The following is an 11,832-nucleotide window of genomic DNA, read 5'->3' as shown; positions in this document are numbered from 1 at the left end:
TTTCCACGAGTGTATCGATTAAGGAACTACATGCACACGGAAATCCTTCTTCTCTGCCTGCGATCGACGAGAAGCGGGCTGTTGAAATCCTGCTCTGAGCCAGAGCGCTGGTTGTAGAGGGAGAACGAATGAAGAATGAACAAGGGAAAGAAAAAGCAAGTGGATTGGCATGTATGATTTGGCTGGGTTGGAGAGAGTCAGTTTTGAGAATGATGTGGTGATGTACAGATCGCGAGTTACTGTGGTGAAAAAAACTAATAAAATATTTGTGAATTTGAAAACAAAAATGATAGTTCCCTGATTTTGATTGAAGAAATCCTACATTACTCTAGGATAAATTGATTGAAAACAAAGAAAATATTGCATTTTTGCCTAAAGAAGATCGTCCGTGGTGTTTACGGGATAAAATAAATCAATCACGTTTAAGCAGAATATTATTTTTAATAATTTCACACAGTATTTAATTTTTGCTGTGGCAAAACTCAGCATATTTTAACATATATTTGTGTTAGATTTTTAGTTCAACTGGTATAGGGTAAAAGCACTAGACTTCGCAACCGCACTAAAAGTTCGGCCCTGTTCTCATCTCTTCGTGTTTGTGTAATTACAAATCCACTGATACATATTGCGTTCGCCGTGTTCATCCATAAGCTATCAGTTTAGTTCCATGCATCTTCCTCTGTCGGCTTCATTCCATATTGGACCGTGGCGCACGTCGTGTCATCGCTTTTAAGTTGGCTCGCTTATAGGCTATAGTTAGTGTAATTGATAATTTTATTAAACTGTGTAAATTATTGTGATTTAATAGTTGTTTCGATAGTCCATCGTGTATAATTGTAAATTTTCAGCAAAATGTCAGCTTTGACGAAGGGTAAGTAGAAATAATTCGCTTCATTGGTGTTGGTTTTACTCAGGTCTGAGGAAATTTCTCTTTCTCACGTCTTATCAGTTTATGTAACGAATGACCAAATTTAGGTGAAATATGCAGACTTGGCCTTTGAATTGGTTAAAGAAAAGTCCAAAATTAGCCGGAATATGACTGCTGTAAAGTCATCCTTGTTATTGGGTCAAAGTCCGAGTTAGAGACCACTACTTTCTTAAATTCATTCGCTTGAATGTTTGAGATAGTATTGGCGAAGTAGGTATTTGCTTGTGTAATGCTCACCACTATAAAATGTTTAGAATTATTCGTCAAAACAAACTTGATTACAATTCAATTATTGCAAATCTATCTCAATAAGTTTTGATTCAATGTGGATTATGCAAACTTTCTTTAATCTCAATTCAAATCAGCCTTATAATTTCGAAAACAATCCCATCTATCTCCGCGTTGGTCATCATGGTATTGTTCCATATCTGATAGCGTAATCTAAGAGCAGTCAGTTGTACTTTGATCTCTACAAATATGTATGAACATTGTACAAAGTACATCGTATCAGGATTCTCAACCTATCTCTATATCTACCATCCCTGTGTATTTCAGGTGTCTTTATCGTTGCCGCTAAGCGTACCGCTTTCGGTACATTCGGAGGTGCATTCAAAAACACAAATGCCACCCAATTGCAAACCGTCGCGGCCAAAGCTGCTCTGGATGCTGCCGGCCTAAAGCCGGATCAAGTCGATTCAGTCAACATCGGGCAGGTGTTGGTGCTGTCGTCGCCGGATGGCGCTTTCTTGCCCAGACACGTGTCGCTGCACTGTGGAATTCCAATCGATCGCCCGGCGCTCGGTGTTAACAGGCTGTGCGGATCCGGTTTCCAGTCGATTGTAAATGGCGCGCAGGACATTCTGCTGGGTGCGGCAAAGGTTTCGCTGACCGGCGGAGTGGACAACATGAGTCAGACGCCGTACACCGTTCGCGGCACTCGTTTTGGCGTTCCACTTGGTACCAATCCTGCTCTAGAAGATGCTCTGTGGGTGAGTGTTTAGTAAATTAGTAATTCAGATTTTTTTTAAAGTCTTGCAGTGGCAAGTGGGACACAATTCAAACACACGAAAAGGTCTTCCGTATCACCTTAACACAAAAATGGTTCCTGTGAGCGTTTCTACAAACAAAATTGTCTTCGCTGATAATCGGTATAATATGCTGATTTTTTTCTGAGCTGAAAAACAAATGGCCAAGTTTACTGAAACATAAAGCAATTTGTACTGATGGTCACCACAAATTTTAGCTTCTTATGAAATGGTAAGAAAACATATGCCAATTTCTAGATGTCATTCTTGGAGATATTTTCAGTTGAAGGAAAATCAAAGGAAATTCAAATTTCATGAACATGTTTAGAAGATTTCTTAAAGACCTTTCCATCGAAATTTTTGATGCATTTTTTAAGAAATTTCAAATTGAACTTGCTGTTTCCGGCAAATTTGGTTTATACTGCGTTTCAAGTCTAAGCCTCTTTGAAAAATTTAAGAAAAAAGTCGATTTCAAGAGAAAGCTATCTTTGAAGTAATATCTGTAAAAAAAATGCGGGCATTCTGAAAATTCATTGTCGTTCGAGAATGCTTGATTAACCGGGGCCGGAAGAATCAAATATGAAACCAGCGATAAAACCGGGCATAACAGTCGTGTTCTTGGTCAGCTTGATTGCGGCAGGTTAAGATTTTGAGACATTTTCGGAGAATACAAACTGTTTAGTGAATTCTAAATCTATATGTGCAACCAGGTTCAGTGACATGGGTAGGACAAATTGAAAAATCGACGAAAGCAATGATAAATAGTGATAGATTTATAGGAGCACCTTGGTATAGCACAAACTTTTCAAATGGTGAAGCGCCCAAATTTTTGACTATTGACGAAGCATTGTAAAGAATCATAGAGCAAAAAATTGCAAAAGCAATAAAGGAAACGATGCGGAATTCCAAGAATTTCCATAAAGTGATTCTAGTTGCACTTTTTGTAGACGTTCTAAAAAGTTATTTATGATTACAATAGTTTTTGCAATTATTCTTACAACCAAAAACTAATTTAAAGTGCTTTGGGAGAATTTTCAATAGGACGCTAGAAAATATTCCCAGAAGAATTCCTAAGCAAATTCATTCTTACAGAACTCTGTGAAAATCAACGCCGAACTATTTTGTGATTTATTGCAGAATTTTCAGTATTTTAATATTTATTTTCCTATTTTTTATAAATGCAAAAATATAATAAAATGAGGTTTTCTTCTGTCGCAGCACTCTAATTTCGCAGAACAGATATACTGCTGGTGGAAGAATGACTGTCCCATGTGACTTTTTGACATTGTTGTGTTTTTGTAGTTTATGAATAAGAGTGTGTTCTTTTCGCAATTTTTGAGTAATTGTCAACTTGAAGAAAATGAATAGAAACAAAGAAATGCTATATTGCATGGATGCGTTAAAACATTTTTCTTGAAGAACATTTCATCCAAATTTTCAGCAATTTTTTGGAGTAGTTTCTGAAAAAAGGGTTTTTGAACTAGCTTTTCCCCGCAAACTAGGTCTTGACTAGAGCGTGTTTTTAATGTTCCAAGTCCAAGTTTCCGTTCAATATACATGAACAGTCGAAATGTCTCCATTTTTTTTGTCGAATTAACCTATTAACATAGCTATTTTTAGAAGAATACATGTTACACTCGATTTTTATTATTTTTTCGTTTTTATTTACATGTATTATAACGTTTGCTAATTTGCACTCGATTATCTGGGTCTTAATTCATCCTGGATATTCGAAGATTTTACATTTCCGTTGGCGTTTTGCTGTTACCTCCAGCAATAGGCTCCTAAAGCCCTATCGAGTTTCTTGTTTTAAACCACAATATATGGTTCAAGAGGACATATTTACTCAATTTTTGACGTTTTTATTAACCGTAGTTGAAAATATATAATTTTTATTTTTTTTGCCTTTTGTCTCGTCCCTAGCTTATAACACATACTTTGAGTAATTTTGTTTCACCGAGTATGTCAGATAGGAACATTTTTGAAATCCCAGTGCGAAAAATGTCGAGCTCAGTCACACAAGGTAGACCTCAAATGTCAAAGTAGAACTATTTACCATTTTACTTATTTCGAATTTTCTCATTATTCCTTTGTTTTTCAAGTTCGAGTAAAGTACAATTTCGATTAGAATACCATGCTTGATCGTATTATTCAATATAAGCGAGATTTCGTCTTTAATTTTAGGACCCTATTGCATCTGTGAATAACTCTAGGAATTCCTTCTGAGAATTCTTACTAAACTTCCACCTGGGGAATACTCCAGATATGCCATCTGGGAATTTCCTCATGAATTCCTGCCTGCTGTGAATTTCTCGAGGATCCACATTCGGGGATTCCTCCAGAAACTTCTTCTGGGAATTCCTCCAGGAATTTCTTCCTTCTGAAATATTTCCAAAAAGTTCTTCTGGGAGTTGCTCCACGAGTGCTTTCTCTGGATTATTTATATTCTTTGATGGATTCCTTATGGGGATTTTTCCCCATAAAGGATTCCTACAATGCTGTTCATTCTTGAACTTGTATAAGAATTCCTTCTCGAGATCAATCCAGGGATTCGATTTAGGAATTTCCTCAGGAACTTTTGAAGGGTTCCCAGAAGAAACTGCTGGACCATTTCTGTAAAAAAAAAACTCCTACAAGATTCTGATAAGGAATCCCAGAAGGAAATTCTAGAGGAAACCCAAAATGAACTCCTGGAGGATTTGCTAGAAAAAAATCCTGCAAGATTCCTAAAAGTGGATTTTGAAGAATTCTTACATGTAGTTCCTGGAGGATTTTCAAAAGGAAACCCAGTAAAAGCTCGCGGAGGAATCCATGAAAAATGTGTGCATGCACTTTCAGAAGTAACTCCTAAAAAACAGAAAGAAAAGTCATTTTGACGTGCGCGTAGCTCGGCACATGACCGAACACCGTACGACTTGTTGGTCTGTATGAAGAATGAAGTCGGTAAAGGATCGCAATAGCAACTGATAGAATCGCCAGGATTTGAATTTTTAGTTTGCCATGTACAATCCATGCAATTTGATCACGATATAAGCAACAAAATAAATTTTACAGTAAGATTTTTTTACGCGGGGGATACGTACCGCGCAAAAAAAAAAACTCAGTTCAAAATTCAAAAAACCGCGTAAAAAAAGTCCCACTATTTCTCGAATCATGCAAAAATAAGACGATGATTTTTTTTTTGTATGGAGTTTTTGTTTACGCGGCCGCGTAAATGAAAACCGCGTAAAAAAAGGCCTGACTGTACTAATATATTTCATGGTTTAGTGACGTTCTAAACACCCATTGGCATTGCCGTCGCTTCTTCCGATTCTTTTTGGCGTAACTAGGACAACGCATTTTTCTCGGCTTAGTGTTCCATTGGTACATCGTGTAAAAATTGTAGGCATGATTTTGCCATCCTTTAGGATAGAGGAAACCCAGTAAACCACGCATCGTATAAAAATGTATATGCAAAATCGCATTTGCATACATCGAATGTCAGAATCGTTCATGATGTTAAATCACACTGCAATAGCGACGAAAAAAGTTGTATGTAAATCCGCAATGCGATCTTCGAACGACTATGTGTTGTTTAGTCAAAATAAATCACTAACGATGCAATTTGAAATCGCGACATTTTTGCATTTTGAAAACCAAAAGCAAAATAAATCATCAATCAATATATTCACAAAACTTACATGTTGAAGGCACCTTCGGAATCCGAATCGGATCACAGATGCTTCTGCGATCCGTTTTGCACCGTACAGGTATTCTCCCGAAACTTCGAAGCGGTCTCCCAGGGTCACCTTCTCCGTTGAGTCGCTCAGAATCTGCTCAGTTTTTGCAGCGACAAAATGTTAAAATTGCCCCAAATTCTGCACAGCACCATCACCACCCACACACTTTACACAATTTTCTATCCGATTTTGAAAACACCGCCGAGCATCTGAACAGCAGAACCAACTTGGCCGGACTGTGCGTACCACCTCCTTGTTGGAAATCAGCTTATTTGGTTCGAAACAGCAGCAGAACGGCACGACGACAAGCTTCATATTTTTTTTCTATGGCAGCTTCAGGATTCACCGGTTATTTTTTTAGTAATGCACTTCGGTCAAAAGATTTGTTTGGACACGGCACACTTGAACATTGGCACGAAATTTTACCACGATCGTCCCACGGGGTCGATTCCGACGGATTTTCCGCAGCACCACTTCGATTCCGAACCGAACGCGATCAAGTATTTGCTCTGACTATCGGACGGGCAGTAAAATTAATTTCGTTTGACAGATCAGATATTTGGACAGCATAGTGATGAACAGAATCGCAATGACTTTGGAAAAAATGCATTACCTACAAAATACTGTGTGGTGCTATGACGACCAGTACAGTAAAATAAAACGGTCCAAATTTCTGCCACCTACAAGAAAGTGCAATTAGTACAGTGGTATGGGAACTGATTTATGATCTCTAGGTTGTATGTTCGAGCCTGGATGAGATTTTTTTTTATTTTTATTTATAATGTGGGATCGTATTATTGATCATAGAAAGTCGAGAAATGTCGCCAGGAGTATCTATATGGCCTCCACTTTGGTACGCATATGGATGTTTCATGCATCTTATACGAGCAAATTGGTTTTTATATTGCGATGTATATCATAAATTATATAGACCAAAATGTTAACTGGGAAGGCGCTTAATAATAGCATATTTGGATAAGGACATCAAAAAGTGATATTGGCGTGATTGATATAACCAGGGTCGTGCAATTTCGAAAGGAAAACATGACGTACGACGACTGTAGCAAATCGTTTCCCATGCGAACGGACTGCTGTGATGCTTCATCTCTCACCCAGCAACACACTCGTTCGTTGCTGCTACAGAAACAAGTGTGTATGAAACATGGGATGATACACTTGGATTTTCGTTTCATTTATGAGTCATTGAAATACTTCAACATGCTAAAAATACTATTTAAACCACATTTTTAAATAGTGGTGCACGCCAATAGAATGATAATTATGTTTTATGAAAGAGGATAACAAATTCGACCACTTAAATCCAATTAACCGGCGCCCGTAACCATTGAGAGACTAGCGCGCACCAGTGAGACACTAATGCTCTGACGGGTGAAGCACAAGCAATGCGACCGGGTGGGAGACTACCGAGTGCTACGATGAGTGGAAAAGTTTTTTTTTAACGACCGAGTCATTAGAAAAATGTATGAAACACTTGAAGTGACTCATTCAAATGTTGCATGAAAGTGTATCATTGAAACGAAATTGTACGCCCCTGGATATGACAGATAGAAGACCTAAAAGTAATATCATCCTGGAACATGATCAACTAGCGGTGCCAGTCGTTCAGGCGTATTGTAAGTCACAGAGTGTGGGTTCGATTCCCACTCCAGCCGGAGAAAACTTTTCGTCGAACGAAAAATTCTTCGCCGGACCACTACCCAAACACCGTGTCCTATAAAAGTTACAGCAGCGCAAGTTTTGGTAGTATAGATGTTAATTTGACGTAATTTACACACAATTCTAGAATTACGTCGAATTAACCTCTTTACAATCAAAATCTGCGCTGCCGTAACTCAAATATGACTTATGTGTTTCTTGGGTGGGTGCCGTAAATATCCATTGTCTAGTGTAAGTAATGTTCAGTCTGTATAGCCTCTGGCTGAAAACGGTGTAAGGGTCTTTTTATATTTAGATCTTATAAAATTTAACAAATAACAACAAAATGTAACACATTGTGATATTGTTCAGATGTTCTCGGATTTTTTGTAGATATTATTTTCAGTTTTTTTTCTTTTATATCAATCATGATATTGGTTTCACATTATGGACATCAGTACTCAGTAATTCACCCCTCCCCGGACTGCAATGCGGCGTCAGAACATTTAGTCAATTTAACTAATTATTCGTATCTTAGATTATTCGATATTCATGTTCGATACTATTATTACAACATATTACAGGTCGGTCTCAGCGATTCGTTCTGTAAGCTGCCCATGGCTTTGACTGCGGAAAATCTTGCCGAGAAGTACAAAATCCCTCGTGAAAAAGTCGACGAATTCGCTCTCCGTTCGCAGCAACTGTGGAAGAAGGCCAATGACGAGGGAGTCTTCAAAACCGAAATCACCCCCTTCAAGCTGAAGGTGAAGGGCAAGGAGGTTGATTTCGCCGTCGATGAACACCCACGCCCGCAGACTACCCTGGAAGGGCTGAACAAACTGCCATCTTTGTTCAAGAAGGGTGGTGCCGTCACAGCGGGTACCGCTTCGGTAGGTTTGTTAATAAATCGCTTGAAGGAATGTAACTCATCAAGATGTTTGTTTTTGTGATTTGCAGGGCATCTGTGATGGCGCTGCCGCAGTCGTCCTGGCTTCCGAGGAAGCTGTGAAGGAATACAACCTGACCCCGCTAGCTCGCTTGGTAGCTTACAGTACCGTTGGTGTTCCGCCGGAGATCATGGGAATCGGCCCAGTTCCGGCGATCCAGAATGTGTTGAAGGTGGCCGGTGTTAAGAAGGACGATGTGGACCTGTTTGAAATCAACGAAGCCTTCGGCGTACAAGCTATGTCCTGCGTGCAGGAACTTGGCATCGACATGAACAAGTTCAACTTGAATGGTGGTGCCATTGCTTTGGGTCATCCACTTGGTGCTTCCGGGTCCAGAATTACTGGTCATTTGGTACATGAACTGAAACGCAAAAATCTGAAGCGTGCCGTTGGGTCTGCTTGCATTGGTGGCGGCCAGGGTATCGCTTTGTTAGTTGAGTCCGTTTAGAATAAGAATTATTTTATCTTAACATTACCTCACCAGAAGTTATGCATTTTGTAATGCTTGAAAGATTTTAGGAGTGGATATACAATCATTTTTCATATTACTATTAATAAAAAAGTATAATTCTTAATCACTGTTAATCTGTTCATTCCATGATGACCGGACACGAATGACTTCCATTCAGTTAAAGGGTCCTTAAAATAAATTAATAATAATAATAATAATTCCATGATGAGAAACAAATTCTTCGCTCAACAACTTTCTGTTGGTTGGCTTGCCATTTTCTCTTTAGTTCAAGTACGATTCGGGAGACCGTGGAAGTAACGGAATTCCACTCGTCCACTGTCCGGAGTGATATCTCCACCGACTGCATATCTCCTACATACTCGACTTTTGATGTACGAAGTGTAGGCCAGGGATGGGAACACTCACTAGCAAAGAGTTATAGTCACTTGCTATTTTCTCAGCTCAGAAGCATTCTATCAAAAAGCAGTAGTGTATGGGAGACTTTTACCTTTTACCTTGTAGTTTTATCTGAAAGTTTACCGAGAAAATTAAGGGTTGCGCACGCATACTAGAGTCGTTAGAGAGCTATGAAAGCAACTTTTATTATGCGTCCTCTGTCGGGACTCTTAGGTGGTGGATGACACATTCACGCATTCTGCACGTCCAGCGTGACGACAGAATGATTCGTTCCATCAGTTTCCCGCTGTAGCCAGAAGGCAGAGGTCTGGTTGGCGACGGGTTGCCAGGGAGCTTTCCGGATTTGGGCAGTAGAACAAATCTTTGTCTTTTCCACCTCTCCGGAAATTCGCCTCTGTCTAGGTCAAGGTCTAGGTACATCTGCATAGCGATTCTGAACATGTCGATGCTAGGATGGCCGTCTTGATGGCTAATATCGGGATGCCGTCCGGACCCCTCGGAGCCTCGTTCAACTTAAGTGACTTCACTTTTGAGGTGAGCTCGTCGTTTATCACTGGAGTGACCTCAATTTTGTTGGTTTGGCCAAGACTCCGAAATTCTTTCGAAATACCTTTTGAAAAATCATTTCAAGTTTCCATCAAAACATTCGTGCTTACTTCTAATAAAAATACAAAAACTAGAAACAAAACAAAGAGCGCTTAATTCCTTTGTTTTGAATAGAATGCGAATAGGAGAGTATCTGCTTAAATAGTAAAGGCTATAGGGTTTATCATTTAAAAAAATCAAATAATTTCATCAGAAGTTTCTCTAAGGATTCCTTCAGGAATTCCTTCTAAGACTGTTTTGTCACTTTCTTCAGGAATTCTTTAATAATTCCTAGAAGTGCATTAATCACTTATGTAAGGCTTAGATTTCATACAGGATAACCAACGAGAATTGTTCAGAAATCGCTTCAAGAATTCGTACGGGAATTTTTCCAAGGATTTCTTAAGTATTTCTTCCAAAAAATGCAGGTTTCCTTTCGTTTAATTTATTTAGTAATTTCTCCAAGGATTATACCAAGGATAAGTTTTGCGATTTTTTCCGGGGATCGCTTTAGGGATTCTACCAAGGTTTTTTCAACATTCCTCCCAAACTTCCGTCAGGAGTTTTTCCAAAGATTTAATTTTAGATTTAAAATTATTTCATCAAGCAATTCTTAACCTATTTCATTAGAAATTTCATACATGATTTTCCCAAGTATTTTACAAACATTTTTTTCTTCATGTATTTAATTAATTGCTCCAGCCAGATTTTTTCGAAGATTCTTATACCTATTCCATCATGAAATTTTATAGGAGTTCCGCCAGAAGATCTCTTGTGTATTTTTTTTCTAGAAATGCTTTAACAAATCCTCGAATAAGCCTTTTAAAGGATTCTGGAATATCTCCAATGTATACTTAAAAAAATCTAATAAAAAATGTAAGAAATCTTAATAATTTCAAAGATTTCTTTAGCGATAACACCAATTTCGTCCGGATTTTCTTCACAAAACTTCTGAGAAAATCTTGCTTTATCATACTTACTTTACAGTGAATTCAAAAAATCGAAAACAAATAATAAAAATGTGTTTTTTTACTGTTCATATCAACAAAGAATAAATTATTTCTCAGATATGTGAATTTTCAGACCGTCTCGAATAACATTTAACAAGGTCCATATTTTTTGAACCGTTCATATTTATATTTTTTGAGGATTAGGTTTTTTTTTCAAACACCTTTTTCATAAGTTCAAAAGAAGCTCACTCAATTGAATTTGAAAAGGTCGCGTCTACGCGATTCGTGCGTTGAGCTGGAAATGCTCTATTAAAGTCTATCTCGGAAAATGCTACGCCATCTCTGGATGGCTCATAATTACTTAGTAAGAAATTTTGCAGCTTTTTTCAGAGAAAATATTATTTTTTTTTATAAAATGTTTCTACCTTCATATTTTTTTTTCTTTTTCATTCAAGAAAACAGCATGATAAACACATGCGTTGCAGAAAATGTTTTTTTTTTAATTCAAGAAAATAGTTCTGGAATTCTGGTAGCTAAATATTATTGATTTTTTCAAAACTTTTTTTAAATAACTTGAATATGCTTGATAGATGATAGATGAGTCGTCTTTTAATTCAAAGGATTGTGAATATGTTCTGGTAATGGGTTTCATTTTAAAAAACACTACTAAGCATTTGTGATATTTTCAAATTTTTCACTTGGAAGACAAAGAAATACAGCTTTGCTATTACGGCCATTCAATGACAAAGGCATTTCCTCCATGCTTTTATGAGGGTTATGTGATACGAAGCAACAGTTGGCAATCCTTACACCCAGGAACGGCTTTCACGTAACTTCGAATCACTAACGAACACTACCATTCTGTGCAAAACAATTCAGTTTCGATTCTTCCATTGTCTTGTCATCTGGAATTTTGGAACACAAAGAGCTCTTTCCAGCCTCTCGCCGAATATAAGTTTAATAACAAAGATTACTAGTCTATTCTAACAGCAATCCCACAGAACTTCAAACCAAACCAGGAATAAGTTAGCTGATGTTAAGTTTTCGTCATGTTTTCTTCAACACTTTACTATTACATTATTCATATTAAAATTTAGTTTAAACGAACAGCAGCGAAAAAAAAACTAATGGCCCTAAACCTAATGGTTTAAAAA

The 11,832-nt window shown here is 37.7% G+C and overlaps 1 protein-coding gene across 1 annotated transcript; it reads left to right on the top strand.

Moving 5' to 3' along the window:
* The first annotated feature begins 678 nt into the window (after nt 1-678).
* Nucleotides 679-8,850, top strand: LOC109399517 (3-ketoacyl-CoA thiolase, mitochondrial). The gene is made up of 4 exons (XM_019671966.3): nt 679-871; nt 1,484-1,917; nt 7,913-8,218; nt 8,286-8,850. The coding sequence occupies exons 1-4, from the start codon at nt 853-855 to the stop codon at nt 8,721-8,723; spliced, it is 1,197 nt and encodes a 398-aa protein (XP_019527511.3). The 5' UTR covers nt 679-852; the 3' UTR covers nt 8,724-8,850.
* The last annotated feature ends 2,982 nt before the right edge of the window (nt 8,851-11,832 follow it).

Source organism: Aedes albopictus, chromosome 2, assembly GCF_035046485.1.
Source record: "Aedes albopictus strain Foshan chromosome 2, AalbF5, whole genome shotgun sequence".
NCBI classification, from domain to species: Eukaryota; Metazoa; Arthropoda; class Insecta; order Diptera; family Culicidae; genus Aedes; species Aedes albopictus.
Note: the sequence above shows the minus strand (reverse complement) of the source record. Positions and strands in the feature narration are given on the sequence as shown.

Excerpts from the sequence above, each read along its gene's own strand:
- LOC109399517 (XM_019671966.3), top strand. Across the intron at positions 1,918-7,912 it reads CTCTAGAAGATGCTCTGTGG|GTCGGTCTCAGCGATTCGTT; the intron begins GTGAGTGTTTAG and ends AACATATTACAG. Across the intron at positions 8,219-8,285 it reads TCACAGCGGGTACCGCTTCG|GGCATCTGTGATGGCGCTGC; the intron begins GTAGGTTTGTTA and ends TGTGATTTGCAG.